Source organism: Hyperolius riggenbachi, chromosome 7, assembly GCF_040937935.1.
Source record: "Hyperolius riggenbachi isolate aHypRig1 chromosome 7, aHypRig1.pri, whole genome shotgun sequence".
Classification (NCBI taxonomy): domain Eukaryota; kingdom Metazoa; phylum Chordata; class Amphibia; order Anura; family Hyperoliidae; genus Hyperolius; species Hyperolius riggenbachi.
In genome coordinates this window covers 26,662,587-26,682,808 of record NC_090652.1, presented here as the reverse complement: position 1 = coordinate 26,682,808, position 20,222 = coordinate 26,662,587, and the positions used below count along the sequence as shown (strand labels likewise).

Below are 20,222 nucleotides of genomic sequence, written 5' to 3'. Positions count from 1 at the left end.
ATTGCGTCGCTAGCAGGACCGCCCCGTGCAGGCATCCCTCCCACAGGGGTCCCTCCCTAACCGGTCACCTGCCCGCCATGTCCTAGAGCTGAAAGAAAACGTTTAAAAACACACGATTGGTTCGCATGATGACCAGGGGCCCCGGAACTCTCTCACTGGCCGGGGCCCCAAGGCCAACACGTGATACCTGGAGGGGAGTGCAGGTGGGCCTGGACCTCTCACACCCAGGCTCTGGACCTCTCACATCCAGAAAACCCACCAACACTGCCTCCATACTGAATGCTAAATTCACCACACACAAGCAATAGAACACAGCAGTACATGCATCCAGTACAAGCATGCAGCCTCCCACCTGAATGCTAATGGCTGCTAGATGTGGTATGGCAGGTAAAGGGTGTATGATAGTGCATCCTGATTGGCTGACGAGCACCTGCTGACCACTTAAATGTAGCTGGATGCATGTACTGCTGTGTTCTATTGCTTGTGTGTGGTGCATGTGCAGAAAACGCCAACCTGCCGGAGGTCGGCGATACTTCAGAGCCTGCCAGAGCGAAGACTGATGCTGTGGCAAGGGACAGTCATGACCTCTAGGTGCTGGAAGAAGCCCTAGGTAAGTAAACTTAGTTTTTTGGAATTTAATCTAATATCCTTTAGAAAACTTGTAACAAAAAAAAAACCCCTGGGGAATACTTACCTCGGTGACAGGGAAGCCTCTGGATCCTAACCAGGCTTCCCCTGTCCTCAGGTGTCCCGGCAATCCAGCACGGCATCCCCCTGAACAGCAGCAAGGAAAATATTTACCTACCAGCGCAGATGCTCTATCGGCTCTTCGTTCGGGTTAAGGCGGAAATGGCTAAGCCTGATCGTATCCGCTTTACTGCGCAGACCCGAGTCTTTTGCACCTGCGCAGTAGAGCGGATACGATTGGGCTCGGTTATTTCCGCCTATCCTGAACAAAGAGCTGCTACTGCGCAGGATCGGGGAAGGTAAATATTGCTGCGCCTGCACAGTAATTGTCAGGCTTTGTTAAGTTTTGGGGGAGCCAGCGCTGGATTTCCCCAGGCTACAAAGGACCAGGAAGCCTCATTGGGACCCTGAGACTTCCCCCTCCCGAGCTGTTGTAATTATGACAGCAGAGCGATCGGGCTGCAGCGACGAGACATATTAAGTTATTTAGATAGATAGATAGATAATACAGAGTTAGTAGACAAACATAAATGTTAGCAACCAATTATACTGTGATTAACAAAATACACAGCAAATAAACATACGACAAAACGTAGTGAACTCTGCCCTCGCAAGCTTACAACCTAAAGGATTAGGGAGCAAACAACCAGGTGAGGCAATATGTACCGCTGGTGGTGCCAGAGCTGTGTGTATCACATTTAGCAGGCAGCAAAGATTGGCTAGAGGCTAAAGGGGAGTGGTCTAAGTTAGTTAATATTTACCTCTTTATTTTTATAATATGTCTTTTTTTTTTTTGTAACCTATCTACTTCCTCCCCTCCGCCAGCCAATCCCCGTGATCAGCTATCATAGGCTTCAGCCTATGATAGCTAATCACCCCTGAGCCTCTGGAGTGGATCGCAGCGCTGTACAAGCTAATTAGATGGCGTTTTCGTCAGGTAACAGTCTCCTAGAGGAGTGGAGCCTACCAAGCGGAGATGCATGCTCATCAGCATGCACGATCTCCTGCAAAACAAGCCCCAAGGACTTTATGCTTATCGCCGTCAGGCAGTCCTGAGTGTGCCACCGCGGCCACGCCCATCCGCTTGATGTGGTCGGCAACAAGTAAAGGCAAGGCATGCTTATCACAGATTAATCACGAGTAACCACGCCGGTTACTCGTGATTCAAATGAGCTTTAATTGCAGCAGCTGAGCGGCTAGATGCGGCGGGGTTAATTACCCATAATGCTGCTTTCTGGTACAAGCGGCCTAATTGACGTGTTGCAAGCTTCGCTATGGAGCACTTCCTTCTTCAAGCCAGAACGAGGAAGTGCTCCATAGCGAGGCTTGCAACACATCCATTAGGATGCTTGCACCTCGTTGAAACGCTGGGCAGAAAGCAGCATTATGGGTAATTAACCCCGCCGCATCTAGCCGCTCAGCTGCAGCAATTAAAGCTCATTTGAATCTCGTGATTAATCCGTGATGGACATGCCTGCTTAATGGCTTCACGGTTTGGAGAATGACTGATGTCTTCTGGAAAGGAAGTTCCTATGAGGGGAGAGGCTGGAGAGAAGTTTTGTACATGTGAATGTCAGGGGGTGATTCTAGCGGACAGAACACTGCAGTACGGGGTTGTGGTGGTATCTGGAAACTAGTGAGATAATATATGGAGGAGAGCCTTGTTAGTTAAGACACCTGACGTGAGAGGGATATGGAGGCTGCCATTTTTATTTCGTTATAAACAATACCAGTTGTCTGGCAGTCATGTTGATCTCTTTGGCTGCAGTAGCGTCTGAATCACACACCTGAAACACGCATGTGGCTAATCCAGTCAGAAGTCAGTCAGATCTGATCTGCATGCTTGTTCAGGGCCTATGGCTAACCGTATTAGAGGCAGAGGGTCAGCAGGACAGCCAGGCAATCTGTATTGTTTAAAAGAGATAAATATGGCAGCCTCCAGGTCTTTTTACACTTGGTGTGATGGGATTTCTGCGTGGTAAAATCACTTCCACATTGCACCTTTACACACACTTTAAAGGGAACCGAGCATAATTTTTAAGTCCCAAGTCAGCTTGATAGCAAATTAAAAATGCATGCTAAAAATATGGTTCTTTGTTAAATTAAAACTTTCATTTTACCTCATCTTTTTACATTTAAAGGAATACTCATTTTTTTTTTTTTTTGGCTTAAAGAGAACCCGAGGTGGGATTTAATTATGTTAGTGGGGCACAGAGGCTGGTTGTGCACAGTAACACCAGCCTCCGTTGCCCCATGGTGTGCCTCCATGTCCCCCCTGCGCGCCGCTATACCCCCCGCAGTGCTGGCGACACACAGCGCGTCGCCAGCACAATGTTTACCTATGCGCTGTCAGTCAGCGCCGCTCCTCCGCATTGGCGCTACCCGCCCGCGTCACTTCCCTCCTATCAGTGGGAGAGAAGGGACACAGGCGGGTAGCGCCGATGCGGGGGAGTGGCGCTGACAGACAGCGCTTAGGTAAACATTGTGCTGGCAACACGCTGCGTGTCGCCAGCACTGCGGGGATATAGCGGCGCACATGGGGGACATGGAGGCACACCATGGGGCAAAGGAGGCTGGTCTTAGTGTGCACAACCAGCCTATGTGCCCTAGTAACATAATTAAATCCCACCTCAGGTTCTCTTTAAGTATTCCTTTAAGGGTTACATTACAGGCAGTGTTCCTCTTTCTCCGGCTGAGCAGTGCGTCACAAGCAACAGAAAATGGAAGGCTGATTAGGACTCTAATTGACCACCAGCTAAAATTCAAACAAACCCATTAAGCATTAGGGGGGGGGGGGGGGAGAGAAGGGGGAACACTGTACTTCAGTGGTAAGATAAGTAACTTGGTGAACTTCACCCCAAGGCTGGATAACTGTGGTGAAAAGGGAGCAGGGGGAGTTAGCTTCTCAAACATGGCAGCCCTTTCAGCTGTTTGAAAGAAGGAGCTGCTCAGATCCCTTTAAGTGGCATACTGCATTGACAAAAACCTTAGAGGCAACCTGGCTTCAAAAAGTCGCACCCTTTGGGCTGGTTTTATGCCTGGCCAGTGCATTTGTGGTGTGATGCTCCGCCCCCAACACCCCGCAACACACAAATCATCATTCATATGACCTTGCGGCAGAGTGCGGTGACAGGGTCATATGCATAGCATCCGCTCACTTCATTAATCTGCTCCAGTGGCAATTAGAGGTCTCTCCCTCAAGCATTCCTCATTGCTGGCTTTTGCTGATTGCATCATCAGCAGGAGCCAGCGCTACGGGAGAGAGAGGAGATTTCTCTGATCGCCGCTGCTTACATGTACGCACGGGGAACAGAGGGGATATGGGGGGGGAGGGGCGGAGGAGACATGGGGGGACAGGAGGAGACGCATGATGGACACGGGAGGATACATGGGGGACACAGGAGCACACAATATTAGGGAGAACATCTAAAAGACACTCCCGGAGTGTGAAGGTTAGCCATCACTGTCCTAGGAGAAAACTGTTGAAAAAGTGAATTGAATATGGGCCATGATGTACAAAAAAAATCACACACAACGGACAAGTGTGCTCCTAGCCTAGCAATGCCTCTTGCTCTAAGCAGCAAATCACTCCTGCAGCAACATGGGAGTCTGTGATCTGTCTGTACACTGAACAAAAGCGCTGTTGTCATGGCTGCAATTTAAGGGGATTTCCAAGCTGAAAAGATACCTTTGCAGGGTATTAACGACACAAAGACCGGTGTTTTACCTATCATTGTGTATGACAATTTCTATTTACAGATATGCCACTTCCTGGAGGTTACAGCCAGTGCCTGCGTGACACACAGCTTCTCACCTTGTCTTGGCTGAGGTTACGTCCGTAGCAGTTGGCTTTCTGTTTCATATGTACGGGAGGGTTTCTTCTTTCCTCATACAGGTATTTCTGCAGCACAGCAAGAAACTGATGCTGGACTGTGAGATCTCCACTTATGGCTGGTGAGTAATAACACTAAAGGCCCATACACACGTCTGATTTTTGCGAATGACGGGTCGTTTGAACGTCCCGTCGTTCAGTCGTCCGCACGCCAAATCGGGCGTGTGTACAGACTGTCGTTCGCGTGATAAGACTGAGTTTGAAACTCAGTCTTATCACGCGAATGACAGTCTGTACACACGCCCGATTTGGCGTGCGGACGACTCAACGACGGGACGTTCAAACGCCCCTTCGTTCGCAAAAATCAGACGTGTGTATGGGCCTTTAGCCTACCTGAGAGGTCCCTCCCTCCCCACCTAAAGGCCTTACTTTCCGACATCTGGTGATTTTTTTTTATTATTTATTTTTGGGGGGGAGGAGAGGGGGGGAGCGACGAGCAATCGTTTACACGTTCTTGCAACGTGGGTATAGACGCGCGTTCATGAACTGCGTTCATGCAAACAGCTGTCACATCGGATCTATAGGATCCCTCCATGCAAAGTAGTATGATCGCTTGACTTCCCATTCGTGCCTGTAGCGTCCTGTGAAGTCACCCGCAGGAAGATGGATCGGGTATCGCTCGTCGTTGGGGGACACAGAGCCGTTTCTTGGGCAGGGCAACCGCCCTAGGTGCAGCCCGGCAAGTAGAAGAAAGGGGGAGCAGGACATAACCAATAGGGAGCTGGTGACGTGCAGGGCAGCCAAATGGAAGAAGAGAGACAATTACCAGCGCAATGACCTTCCTTGACTCCTCCTGGGCTGCCTGCATCGGATGTCAAGTCATCATCACGTCACCAGCGCATGATGACACCTGATGTCCTGTAGCGGTACTGCAGGCTGTTAGTGAGCGGTGCCCATGGAGGAGTCGGCTTTCCGGGCTCTCTTCGCCTCCTGGATGAGCGGCTGGTCACTAGTAAGTAGGCAGATCTACATGCGACCTGTGGCTTTGTGACTGTCCCTAAAGTGTAAGTGTCCCTGAGTCTAGTGGGGTGGGGCAGAAGGGGCACAATTTTTACACCCTCGCCCTGGGTGCAATCTGGCCTAGAAACTGCCCGAGGGGGACTTCGCTGGATCTTTCTTCTTAGGTCGTTGTGGTGAAGTATGTAGCTTTAGTGTAGATAAAGAGTCCAGAGGAGAGGAAGGCATTGTCGTTTGTCATATACTGTATCTCCGCATAGTGACCGTAGCTGCAGAGGTATCTATCTGTTTGACACCGGTAACCTCTACAGTGGGATGTGAAAGTTTGGGCAACCTTGTTAATCGTCATGATTCTCCTGTATAAATCATTGGTTGTTACAATAAAAAATGTCAGTTAAATATATCATATAGGAGACACACACAGTGATATTTGAGAAGTGAAATGAAGTTTATTGGATTTACAGAAAGTGTGAAATAATTGTTTAAACAAGATTAGGCTGGTGCATAAATTTGGGCACCACAAAAAAGAAATGAAATCAATATTTAGTAGATCCTCCTTTTGCAGAAATTACAGCCTCTTAACGCTTCCTGTAGGTTCCAATGAGAGTCTGGATTCTGGTTGAAGGTATTTTGGACCATTCCTCTTTACAAAACATCTCTAGTTTATTCAGGTTTGATGGCTTCTGAGCATGGACAGCTCTCTTTAACTCACACCACAGATTTTTTAATTATATTCAGGTCTGGGGACTGAGATGACCATTCCAGAACGTTGTACTTGTTCCTCTGCGTGAATGCCTTAGTGGATTTTGAGAAGTGTTTAGTGTGATGTTGAAAGATCCGGCGCAGCTTCAGCTTTGTCACTGATTCCTGGACATTGGTCTCCAGAATCTGCTGAGTGGAATCCATGCGTCCCTCAGCTTTGACAAGGTTCCCAGTCCCTGCACTGGCCACACAGCCCCACAGCATGATGGAACCACCACCATATTTATTTCTGCGTTCTTTTTCCTCCATGTATAACACCCCTTGTTATAATAACTCTATTTTAGTTTCAGCAGTCCTCAGCACCTTATTCCAAAATGAAGCTGGCTTGTCCAAATGTGCTTTAGCATACCTCAAGCAGCTCAGTGTGTGCTGTGGGTGGAGGCTTCCTCTGCATCACTCTCACATACAGCATCTCCTTGCATAAAGTGCGGCGAATGGTTGAACAATTGTAATGGATTGCGGAGACACCGCCGCGCGGTCTGGCAGCGGGGCGGCTGTCTCCGTGTTCAGACCGGCGGTTTCCGCACAGCGGCATGCGTCTGGTTTGTCTGAGCCTAGTAGTGCACACAGATGAAGAGCTTCACACGCGCGCACACGCGCTAGGAGGAAAGGCCTTTATGCCAATAGGAGAGGGATCAGCTGATCAGGACGATCAGCTGATCCCAGCACAGTGGGTGATTGGCTGAGTGGGACTGGGCGGCGCTGAGGAGCGCTGCACTATATATACTTCTTGCCTGTCAGTTGCTGGTTGTCTGCCATTGCGAATACTAACGTGTGAGCACTCAGACCAGTCAGATCTCACTGTGTGTTAGAACCAGGAGGACCTGGGAATTCACACTTAGCCAGATTACGTTTGTGTTATGTTAGACCAGTTGCAGGGTGTTGTGACCACGGACCTCACACCCAAGCTTAGGGATACTGTGTCATTGATGTGTTATACTTTAGACCAGTTCCAGGGTGTTGTGACCACGGACCTCACACCCAAGCATAGGGATACTGTGTCATTGCTGTGTGATCATTTAGACCAGTTCCAGGGTGTTGTGACCAAGGACCACACACTCAAGCTTAGGGATACTGTGTCATTGCTGTGTTATACTCTAGACTAGTTTCAGGGTGTCGAGACCAAGGAACTCACACCCCAGTCTAGGACTTTGTTATTCTTATATGTTATGACCATTTGCTCTGTCTACCTTTCTCTTGCTTTCTGATTCGGTACTTCTGCATATCTGCTTACCTGTTGCCAGACCCTGCCTGTACCCGGTTACCGAATCAGTCTTTCCCTCTCTGTACCTGATCTGCTCGTGTGTTGCCGACCTGGCCTGCCCGACCACCCTAGCTGTCACTCTCCCTGAGTGCTCAGTCTAACTGTACTAGCAGTAACACCATTCCACCAGGTGTTGACTGCAGTATAGTCTGATTCCCAGTATAGCAGGGAATCATTGGCTCCCAGGTTATCTCTATCCCCTCTCCTAGGAGATAGTACCCACACAGCCATAGGCCACCTGCTCCTCAGGTGGTCCATGCTCATAGTTTCTGCGTCTCCCGCCCCACAGGAGATAGCCTACTGTTGCACCAAAACACTTACGCATTACTAGGTGTCCAGAGGTTAGTCATACTTGTATTATTGGTGATTCTGCAGCTCATCAATAATCAGGTATACATCTGTATTGTTGGTGATACTGCAGATCACCAATAATCAGATTCTCTCTGTGTGCTGACACCGATCGTTACAACAATGCACAATGACTCTATCTGCAGCAAGATGATGTTGTAGGTGTATGGTGCAGGTCTGTGGGTTGACTCTGACTGTTCTCACCATTCTGCGCTTCTGTCTATCCGAGATTTTTCTTGGTCTGCCACTTCGAGCCTTAACTTGAACTGAGCCTGTGGTCTTCCATTTCCTCAATATGTCCCTAACTGTGGAAACAGACAGCTGAAATCTCTGAGACAGCTTTCTGTATCCTTCTCCTAAACCATGATGGGGAACAATCTTTGTCTTCAGTTCATTTGAGAGTTATTTTGAAACCCTCATGTTGCTACTCTTCAGAGAAAATTAAGAGGAGGGAAACTTACAATTGACCCCCTTAAATACTCAGTTCTCATAATTGGATTCACCCGTGTATGTAGGTCAGTAATCAGTAGTCTGACTCAGTCCTGAGCTTACCAAGCCAATTTGAGTTCCAATAATTAGTTCTAAAGGTTTTGGAATCAATAAAATGACAATAGTGGCCAAATTTATGCACCTGCCTAATTTTGTTTAAACAATTATTGCGCACTTTCTGTAAATCCAATAAACTTCATTTCACTTCTCAAATATCACTGTGTGTGTCTCCTATATGATATATTTAACTGACATTTTTTATCGTAACAACCAGCGATTTATACAGGAAAATCATGACGATTACCAAAGTTGCCCAAACTTTTGCATCGCACTGTATATCTCGTGTCACAGCAGGAATGGTTTTGTTGTGTTTCCATGACATTGTTTACTACAGGTAGTATAGATACTGGTTTTTAACCTGTGCTAACCATACCTCACAGATACCTATGTAGGGTCCGAGGCTACATGGATAGAGTGGGGGAATCAGCGGCTAATTGGACTCAACCTCCTCTTTAATTACTTCACCACTGAGGAATTTTTCCTCTTGAGCACCAGGGCAATTTTCACCTTTCAGCGCTCCTTACATTCATTCGCCAATAACTTTATTACTGCTTATCACAACAAAATGATCTATATCTTGTTTCTCTCACCACCAATTAGGCTTTCTTTGGTTGGTACATTATGCCAAGAATTATTTTATTCTATATGCATTTTAATGGTAAAAATAAGAAAAAAGTATTTGTTTTTGGCCGTTATATGTTAAAATAAAAAGTGCTACTGTGCATAAAAGCAACACATTTTATTTGCCCATTTGTCCCGGTTATTGCAATGTTTAACCACTTCAGGATCACTGTTTTTTTTCCCCTTAAAAACCAAAACCATTTTCACATTTCAGCACACCTTCTATTCATTTACCGATAACTGTATTACATAGTTACATAGTTTGGTTGAAAAAAGACATTCGTCCATCAAATCCAACCACAAAAAAAAATCACCATACTGAACCTGCACATATCCCAGTTGATCCAGGGGAAGGAATAAACTAATGAAATAAACAATTGTTTCTATCCTCCTTCTCCTAAAAATGACTTTTTTAAGATATTACACAGTTTTATTTTATATTTAAATCTACTTTTTAAGTTTCTACTGTTTTATTGTTTTGCTCAATGACGCATTCATTGAAGTATGCCAGAGCTAAAATCTATGAACTATTGATCTTTTTTTTATCTCTTTTCTGCTCTGAAGCCATTTTCTGCTAGGAAAGTGTTTTATAGTTGTAATTTTTTATCAGTGAAGGTCACACTGTCTGTAGTCTGACTCAGTCCTGACAGGAACTGTCACTTGCATACCCGATGTTTAACTCTTTCAGGCAGAGAAAGAAAAAAGGAACACAGCATAGTTATTTGTGTGCTAGGCACTATACATACACATGTCTATCTCATCATGTCACATGTCCCCTCGGGTATCCTTTAAAAGGGAAAAATTGACTCCAGATGGCAGCCAGATAAATCCCTAAATCAACTCTTCTGGGAATTACCTAGAAATTGTAGCTGTGGAAGCCCTTCAATGCAAGGAAAGCATCCAATCCCTCTTTAAGGCCTCTTTCCCACCAAGACGTTGTGTTTTAGGGGACGTTAAGGTCGCATAACAATCTGGTGTTGAAGTTGGATGTCAGATTGAGCCGCGTTATGCAGCTCTTGTTCTATCTATACTGATAGAACATCCGCTCCAGGATAGCGATGGGAAGTCCAGATCTTTTTAAGGATTCGGATCATTCGCATCGGATCACTGAAAAGATCCGGATCTTTGAACCGAATCATTTGAATCATTTTACTAGGGAAGCAGACTGGGGGTGAAATGACAAGCAGGACAGGACTTTCCCTGCACTGTACATTCTGTATGTTCCTGTTTGTTCCAGACAGACATCCACTGTGAACCGAATCTTTCATTGTGACGATCCGGATGATTCGACTCACAAAAAAGATCCGGATCATATGAACGATTCATTCATGATCCGGACAACACTACAGTCAGGATCAGGATGTGTGGATCGGAGGGCTGGCCCTGGAGCTGCGCAGCCGCACTAGCGGCAATGCGGAGTGCGCAGCCGCGGCCGGCGGCCATCTTGATACAGGCAGAGAGCCCGACCCTGGCCGTGGGGTCGGGAGCCGTCCGAGGGGAATTATGAGCGGCGGGGACCCGGCGGAACGGCACGTAGGGCGCGGACAGCGTCCTCCGTGTCCTACAAAGTTACACAGGTATATAACTTTTTTTATGTCTTTTTTTAAACATTTGGCCTCGGAAGTCCTTTAATGCAGATGTATAGTTTGCCATAACTACTTTCTGAGGTAAGATATTCCAGATTTTAGCCACTCTCACTGTGAATGACCCCTTTCTAAATGGATGGCAAAAACTTTTTCCTCCATATGCAAATCATGTCCCCGTGTCTGTTGTACAACCCTAATGACAAAAAGCTCATTTGCCAAGCTTTTGTAATGCCCTCTGATGTAATAATCAGCGGCGGCGCCAGGGGGTGCTTTGGGTGCTGAAGCACCCCCTACAATTCTTCAAGCACCCCCCAGCGTGAACTGACTTTCGGCGTCTAATAGACACCGTGTCAGCTCACCGGCAGCAGCAGCCCGCAGCTGCGGCAGAGCAGGGCTACAGTAAAATGGTGTCCGAAGCCCTGCTCTGGAGACTGAGTCTGCAGTGCAGTGCAGGGCTTCGGGCGCCAGTTTCCCGTAGCCCTACTCTCAGTTGCTGGCTGGCAGAGGATCGTGGGAGCTGCGCGCCGGACGGAGGCAGGGACAGCAGGTCTTTAGCAGACAGCAGGTGAGTAAATGTTTTTTTTTTTTTTATTAACAGGTGTATTTTCTGGGCAAGTCTGCCACACAGGATGGAAGTGTTTTCTGATCAAGTCTGCCGACGTTATTGAACATATTTTCTGGTCCAATCTGCCGATGTGATTGAATGTATTTTCTGGTGAAATCTGCCACATGGTTGAACGTATTTTCTGGGCAAATCTACTCACATTACGTGTATTTTCTTGAGAAAACCTGCACAATTATGTGAATTTTCTGGGGAAAGTGTCACCAAAACTTAAGCCCACTGTCTTTGCGTTGCACTTTTAAATTACAGTTAGCTCCGCCCTATCCAGTCATGACCACCCCCATTTTTGCCACGGCGCACTTTGCACTCTGCAGGTTATAGCCACACCCATTTTTGGGTGCATTGCATAGCAAAATCAAAATCACCGGGAAAAATTACTTTGCTGAATCGCAATCGCTAGCGTTTAGTGCAAACACTAGCGATTGCTAGTGGAAGGTAACTATTTGTGTATTTTTTTTTTTAATGATGGAACTATGGGGTTTGGTGGAAGGAGTTAAAAAATTAAATATGCAAAATAATAATTTTTGTATGTAAAAGTACATAAAAGTGTATTTGGGTATATTTTTACTTTTTGGCCACAAGATTCTATCTAAACGTGTTCTATTAATAGAAACACGGACGTGTCGGGGTTTTTTTGACTGAGAGCTTGCGTTTCATCGCTGCAAGCTCTGAGTCATCACAGGCACGGTGATCGGGGTTGGGAACAGCTGATTCTCATCCCCAGATCACAGAAGGAGAGTATTGCGATGGTGAGCAGAACGGAAACGGCGGGGGGATTGCGAACGCAGTGGAAAATAAACAGTATTCCTATCTACACCCCTGATCTGCAAGTAATTTATACAGGGGTGTAGATATGCATACCAAGGATCCTGAAGTTGTTAACATATTTCCCTAGTACAATTTTATTTTATTTGGAAATAAAGGTGCATTTTTTCAGTTTTGCATCTATCACCAATTACAAGCCCGTAAAATAATAAATAACAGTACTGTAATATACTCTCTAGGCATACATATTAAAGAAACAAAAATTCAGTCCCTAAGGTAAATATATATATATTTTTTTTTTTTTTTTTTATACATAAGATTTATTTGGGGAATTATGGGAGAGTTTGGGAGGTAAGAAGTTCATTTTAAAAGTAACTGTAGGTCTTTTTATTTAAAATAAATGTCTGTAGGTATAATTTTACTATTTGGCCACAAGATGTCCTCGCTCATTATTTTCCTGTTAGCGTACTAATAACCTATTAATAGCGTACTAATAGTACAGGAACAGGAAATAATGCGTGGACGGGTAACTCTGTTTTTTTTTCTTTACAATGAAGTGGCTTCTCATTGAAGCAGGCGATCATTGATATGGCGGCTCAGATCAATGAGTGTGAACTGCATTCCCCGACTTACCTGATACGAACCTGCCAACCCGCAGTGATGTTGGGGACTCCCTGCATTGTCCCCCTGTGTGTCCTCCGATCCCCCTCCCCCAGGACACGGGGCCACACGGGAGTCAAGGAGGACACAGGACACACACGGGTGCCGAGGAGGACATAAGAGGACAAATGAGGACACTGGGACAAAGGAGGACAGAAGGGGACACACGGGAGAACAAAGGAAAACAGAAGGGGACACATGGGGAGAAAAGGAGGACACTGGGAAAGGAGGGGACACGGGGAGCAAAGGAGGACACAGAAGGGGAGACATTGGCGACAGAAGGGGACACAGGACAACACATGGGGACAGAAGGTGACACAATAATTGGGGAGAACATCTTTAAGACGCTCCTGGAACATGGACAAACCAGGTTAATATACAGGATCTTCTCAAAAAATTAGCATATTGTGATAAAGTTCATTATTTTTTGTAATGTACTGATAAACATTAGACTTGCATATATTTTAGATTCATTACACACGATTGAAGTAGTTCAAGCCTTTTATTGTTTTAATATTGATGAATTTGGCATACAGCTCATGAAAACCCAAAATTCCTATCTCAAAAAATTAGCATATTTCATCCGACCAATAAAAGGAAAGTGTTTTTAAAACAAAAAAAGTCAACCTTCAAATAATTATGTTCAGTTATGCAGTCAATACTTGGTAGGGAATCCTTTTGCAGAAATGACTGCTTCAATGCGGCGTGGCATGGAGGCAATCAGCCTGTGGCACTGCTCAGGTGTTATGGAGGCCCAGGATGCTTCTATAGCGGCCTTAAGCTCATCCAGAGTGTTGGGTCTTGCGTCTCTCAACTTTCTCTTCACAATATCCCACAGATTCTCTATGGGGTTCAGGTCAGGAGAGTTGGCAGGCCAATTGAGCACAGTAATACCATGGTCAGTAAACCATTTACCAGTGGTTTTGGCACTGTAAGCAGGTGCCAGGTCGTGCTGAAAAATGAAATCTTCATCTCCATAAAGCTTTTCAGCAGATGGAAGCATGAAGTGCTCCAAAATCTCCTGATAGCTAGCTGCATTGACCCTGCCCTTGATAAAACACAGTGGACCAACACCTGCAGCTGACATGGCACCCCAGACCATCACTGACTGTGGGTACTTGACACTGGACTTCAGGCAATTTGGCATTTCCCTCTCCCCAGTCTACCTCCAGACTCTGGCACCTTGATTCTCGAATGACATGTAAAAGTTGCTTTCATCCGAAAAAAGTACTTTGGACCACTGAGCAACAGTCCAGTGCTGCTTCTCTGTAGCCCAGGTCAGGCGCTTCTGCCGCTGTTTCTGGTTCAAAAGTGGGTTCATGCTTCCATCTGCTGAAAAGCTTTATGGAGATGATGATTTCATTTTTCAGCACGACCTGGCACCTGCTCACAGTGCCAAAACCACTGGTAAATGGTTTACTGACCATGGCATTACTGTGCTCAATTGGCCTGCCAACTCTCCTGACCTGAACCCCATAGAGAATCTGTGGGATATTGTGAAGAGAAAGTTGAGTGACGCAAGACCCAACACTCTGGATGAGCTTAAGGCCACTATTGAAGCATCCTGGGCCTCCATAACACCTGAGCAGTGCCACAGGCTGATTGCCTCCATGCCACGCCGCATTGAAGCAGTCATTTCTGCAAAAGGATTCCCTACCAAGTATTGAGCGCATAACTGAACATAATTATTTGAAGGTTGACTTTTTTTGTTTTAAAAACACTTTCCATTCATTGGTCGGATGAAATATGCTAATTTTTTGAGATAGGAATTATGGGTTTTCATGAGCTGTATGCCAAAATCATCAATATTAAAACAATAAAAGGCTTGAACTACTTCAGTTGTGTGTATTTGAATCTAAAATATATGAAAGTCTAATGTTTATCAGTACATTACAAAAAATAATGAACTTTATCACAATATGCTAATTTTTTGAGAAGATCCTGTATATATTTTTTTCCCTGAACCTAGGTGCGTCTTATATTCTGGAATGTCTTATAAACCAAAAAATACAGTAATGAGTTTATTTTATATATTAGTTTCATCTTACTGAAATAAATTAACTTTTTCTAATATTCTAATTTTTCGAGTTTCACCTGTACCAAGAGTCCAGCACTTGCCAACCCATATTGCTTTGCATCTTGTGGGGTCTTTTGATTGTGGGTTGTTTTTTTTTTTTTTGGTCTGCTTTCCTTGGTGAAGGGTCTATTTGTCCTGCAGCATTCTACTGAAAATTGCATCTACTTTTACCTTTTTACATGCATGCCATGGCTGCCCCTTTTATGAACTATGACTAGAGCTTAATTTTGGCATAGTATCCCTAAAGTACACATGAAGTTAGAATGATGGTGACTGCCATATTTCTTTTTCAAAGGCAGAGGATCAGTAGGACAGCCAGGAAATCTGCATGATTTAAAAGGAAATAATCATGTCAGCCTACATATCCTTCTCAGTACGTGTTCTTTAAAAATCCTGAAAAATCGTGCTGGGGTTTATTTTCAGGGTAGGTCTTCTTTTCGGGGAAACTGTATCAAAATTGAGTTTGCCATTTATGGGAGGGTAAGTTCATTATCCAGTCAAAGTCCAACCAGATAGGGATTGCACAGTTTGGCATGACGGGCCATGATCAGCCTGTGTATGGCTAGCATTAAAAGAGCAGTAACCACTTCCTGTGCAGTTTCCTCAGCGCTTTGAATCCATGGCAATCGCCAGCACTTCGAAAATCACCAGTCTAATGTATAGTATATAGCAGTGGTTAAACTGCAACGATTGCCAGCGATTCGCTATTTGCAGAAATCAGAAACACGGTACTTGTGCGCTTTTCTGTGATTTTGGAGCGATCACGATTCAAATGTTAAAAAAATTCACGATCGCTCAAAAAATGTTCGTGTCCAATGACAAAAAAAAAAATCACTGCAAAAATGCTAGTGATTGTTTTTTTTACCACTTTGCGATCTTCAGCGTGAATGGGCCCTCAGAGCGCACTCAGTGGCCTCAATTCACGGAGCATTATCAAACGTTTATCAAACACTTTATCAAACGTTTGATAATTTACCTCATGGGTAAAATCTCATTTTAAATTCACTAAGGTGTTATATACTTATGGAATGTTTTACCGATAAAACTTTCAACAAATATATAACACCTTAGGGCCCGTTCTCACTTAGAACCGCAGAACGCCGGCGATTACCGCCGGCGTTTTGCAGGAGTGATTTTTTCCGCGATTAGCGCGGAAAAATCACTGGACACTGCGGCGGGTTTGGAGCGATCGCGATTAGCGTGCTGTGCACGCTAATCACGATCGCAAATCGCGGAGCGCTCGTCGCCGGCAAACCGCTACATTGTGTAGCGGTTCTTGCAGAACCGCTAGCGGTTTGCCGTGAGCGGGAATCGTGCGATTCCCGCTCAAGTGTGAATGGGCCCTTAGTGACTTTAAAATGAGATTTTACCCATGAGGTAAATTATCAAACGTTTGATAAAGTGTTTGATAAACGTTTGATAATGCTCCGTGAATTGAGGCCAGTGAGTTTCCATGATCGTGTGTCTGTGTATTCTAGTTATAATATGCTATCTTTTCTACAGTCTAGTCTAGTCATAAAAAAAAATCTCAAAAGTTTATGAAACCAATTTTCCTGGAACTGGAGTTTAGGATATACACTTTGGGATTTATTATTTGCTTTATAGATCTGGGGCCAGTTTGTGGTTGTTGTGGCCTATTTATAAGTTCTCCTCTCCTTTCATTAAACAGTTCTGGCATTGCCCATGTATTGCAGGTGGTAAACACTTTGTGGACCTCAAACGGGACAGACTGATAAAACGGTTGTCTCTGGTGGATCCTGTTCTAGATGATCTTCTGCAAGGAAATCTTCTGACGCAGGAACAGTACGACGTAGTGCATAAACAACGTACCTCCCAGAAGAAGATGAGGCAGCTGTACAGCTATGTAACGGGTTGGGGGCTCCGTGACAAGGACTTATTCCTAAGTATACTACAGAAGCACGACCAACATCTCATCTGGGACCTGCAGGACAAGAGTGTCAGCTCTTTGGTCGCTTGTACAGCTGCCTTACTAGGACCACTACCTCAAGGCACAGGTAGAGGGATTTCTGCAAAGATATATGATGTATGAAATACTTGGCTATTTTTACATGAAACACACACACAATTCGTATGTTGTTTCCTCAGTCTGCATTTATACCTTTTTCTATGTGAGCAAGATTAAAAGCCATCACAATGTTAAGACACCTCAACTGAGAGGGATATGGAGGCTGCCATATTTATTTCCTTTTAAACAACACCTGTTGCCTGGCAGCCCTGCTGATTCTTCAAGCTTCAGTCGTTCCCATTGCTTTCAGGAACGATTTTGTGCATGAACCTGATGGCAGCAGTGATTGGCCAAAGGGATCATGTGATCCCTTAACCAACCAGTGTTGTTTTCCCAGCCCATTCAATAATCCCTGTTACAGCTGTCACAGGGATGCCCCCCTCCCCCCCCCCCCCGACACCAGTGATTGGTGCAAGGGAACATGTGGTCCCTGAACCAATTAGTGTGCATTAGGCAGGGAACACACTTGTAGGGTAGTTTTTCACTGCAATTCCTTGGTATCTGTCATAGTGCGTACACATTTTCCACCTGTGATTTTTCATAACTGTTCCACAATTTTTTAGATGTGGCGGAATACAATGTAATTGTTAACGTACACGAAAAAAGCAGAAAGCTGTGCCATTTAAAAATGCATGGGAGAACACAAATGCAAATTGGGAACAAACGCATTCACCTCCTGAGCAAGGCCGTCAAATTCAATGGCCAGTGCTGTTGTGCAGGGGCGTTCCTACCATTGGGCGCAGGAGTGCGGAGCACCCCGGGTGATGGATATCCCATGGGGTGTCACCAAGGCCTCTAACAGAGGCCATGTTGCAGGAAGGGGAAAGCAGCAAAGGAGGGGCAGCGGGGACAGTGGCAGGGAGGGGGGGGCAGACCCCCCACCACCCTCACCTGTGTCCCTTCCTTCCTGCGCTTCTCCCTCCAGATTATCGGTGGCAAATATGAACAGGCAGGAGCGGGCGGAGAGGAATTACTCACCTGCGTTCCAGGCGATGACGCGCAGCATCATCGTCACATGACACTGGTCTCCGCCTTCTCCACTGCTCATTGTGCTTCCTGATTAGCGCAAGCACAGTGAGCATTGTGCAATTTCACAATGTATTCCACCTCTTCTAAAAAAATTGCAGAATGAACATGAAAAATAGCAGCTGGAAAACATGATTACAAACGTGGAAGCACTATGACAGAGACTAGTGTTGGGCGAACACCTGGATGTTCGGGTTCGGGTCCGTTCGCCGAACATGGGCCAGATGTTCGGCATGTTCGGCCCGAACCCCGAACTCCCCGAACATCCCGCTTTTGGGGGCCCTATGGGGTCGCAGGCATAAGGGGGGAGCATGCCCCGGTCCCGGGAGGGGGTCGGAAATTCCCCCACCCCCTCCGCTAGCGCTCCCCCCTCTGCCCGCTTCCCCATAAAAAAAGTTTGATGAAAGTACCGGTGGCTGGCCTGGCAGTAGAGTGAGTGAGGAGGAGGAATCCGGAGAGTGACGCGTTGAGGCCGGGCAGCGGGCGGTTCAGCGTTGTACCCTTGTGGTACTTCCGCCCTTTCTCTGACCTCACGTCCTCTACGTGATGACGCATACGAGGCTACCTGTGACGCGTACCCTCGTTTGCAGAGGACGTGAGGTCAGAGAAAGGGCGGAAGTACCACAAGGGTACTACCGCTGAACCGCCCGCTGCCCGGCCTCAGCGCGTCACTCTCCGGACTCCTCCTCCTCACTCACTCTACTGCCAGGCCAGCCACCGGTACTTTCATCAAACTTTTTTATGGGGAAGCGGGCAGAGGGGGGAGCGCTAGCGGAGGGAGTGGGGGGAATTTCCGACCCCCCCGCGACCGGGGCATGCTCCCCCCTTATGCATGCGACCCCATAGGGGGGCAGTATTCGGCGGAAAGGGGCCCTGTTCGGCCTGTTCGGCTGGGCATTGAGCTGTTCGGGCGAACCCGAACTAAAAAGGCCGAACACCATGAGGTGTTCGGCCGAACTCGAACATCACCCGAACAGGGTGAGTTTCTGCAGAACCCGAACAGTGGCGAACACTGTTCGCCCAACACTAACAGAGACCCAGGAATTGTGGTGAAAAGAAAACCCCTGAAAGTGTGTTTCTGCCATATACTTAGAGACACTGAAGCGAAAAAAAAAATATGATATAATGAATTGGTTGTGTACTATGAATAATTACTAGAAGATTAGCAGCAAAGAAAATATTCTCATTTTTTTATTTTCAGGTATATAGTGTGTTTTTTTCTAATATTGCATCATTCTCTAATATGTGCAGATTACACAACACTCAGCATTCAAAATGATTCTTTCAGAGCAGTCTGTGAACTAATGACCTCTCCTCTGCCAGAGGAAAAGTAAATAGTTAACTATCAGTTGAGATAATAAAAGTCAGAAAACAGCCCTCTCCAGGACTTTGAAAGTCGTAGAGATAATGGCTTGTTTGCATAGAGATAACAACTGGAGTTTCTTAACTCTTCCTGTATTGGAAACAATTAGACTGATGTATCTGATCTTAATGTTTTATTTCTTAAGGTCCGTACACACGCCGGACTCGAGGCAACGACGGGTCCGTCGTCACCTCCCGCTGGGTGGGCGTTCCAACGACAGTCCGGCGTGTGTACGCACTGTCGGCGGACTGATACTGCTGCTTCTGAGCGATCCGCTCGGCGGATTGCTCAGAAACAGCCGTATCAGTCCGCAGACAGTGCGTACACACACCGGACTGTCGTTGGAACGCCCACCCAGCGGGAGGTGACGACGGACCCGTCGTTGCCTCCAGTCCGGCGTGTGTACGGACCTTTTAGCTGTACTACACATACAAATCATAATATCATAGTTTTTTTTTTCGCTTCAGTGTCTCTTTAAATGATGACTGTTACAGCCAGTAAAAGTGATCATTCATAAAAACAAGTAGCAATGTCCAACTAACTATCAAATGAGAGATATGTGGTATATTTTAACTGTGAGAAGTTGTTTTTTTAGTGACACTTAATCTAAAGAAAAACAATTTGTATTCATATATCCTATACCAAAATAAAAAGCTTGTAATAACAAGAAAAATACAGAATACTGCTGCCAGACTGCTAACCAACCAACCCCGTCACTGCCACATAATGCCAGTCCTGCATTCCCTTCACTGGCTACCTATAGAATGGAGGGTCCTATTCAAGATCGGCCTACTGACATTTAAATCCCTGAATAATCTAGGCCCTGGATACTTGAAAGATATGTTACAGCTGCGTAGCAATCCCCGCATTCTCAGATCCACAGGTTCTAATAATCTAGTCATACCCAGAGTCCACTTGGAAACTTTTGGTCCCAGAGCCTTCTGTCATGCTGCCCCTATGTTTTGGAACTCCTTACCTCAACAGATCAGGACAGCCCCATCCCTGGATGTGTTTAAA

General features: G+C 45.9%; 1 protein-coding gene across 1 annotated transcript in view; it reads left to right on the top strand.

Annotated features, from left to right (window-relative positions):
* Nucleotides 1-4,559: 4,559 nt before the first annotated feature.
* The window catches only part of LOC137524180 (uncharacterized), a 30,160-nt gene continuing 14,497 nt past the window's right edge, over nt 4,560-20,222 (top strand). Inside the window, exons 1-2 of the mRNA XM_068243762.1 lie at nt 4,560-4,641; nt 16,485-16,805. Of these exons, the coding sequence (XP_068099863.1) occupies nt 4,635-4,641; nt 16,485-16,805 (328 nt within the window). The 5' untranslated portion in view covers nt 4,560-4,634. The remainder of the gene's footprint in view (nt 4,642-16,484; nt 16,806-20,222) is intronic.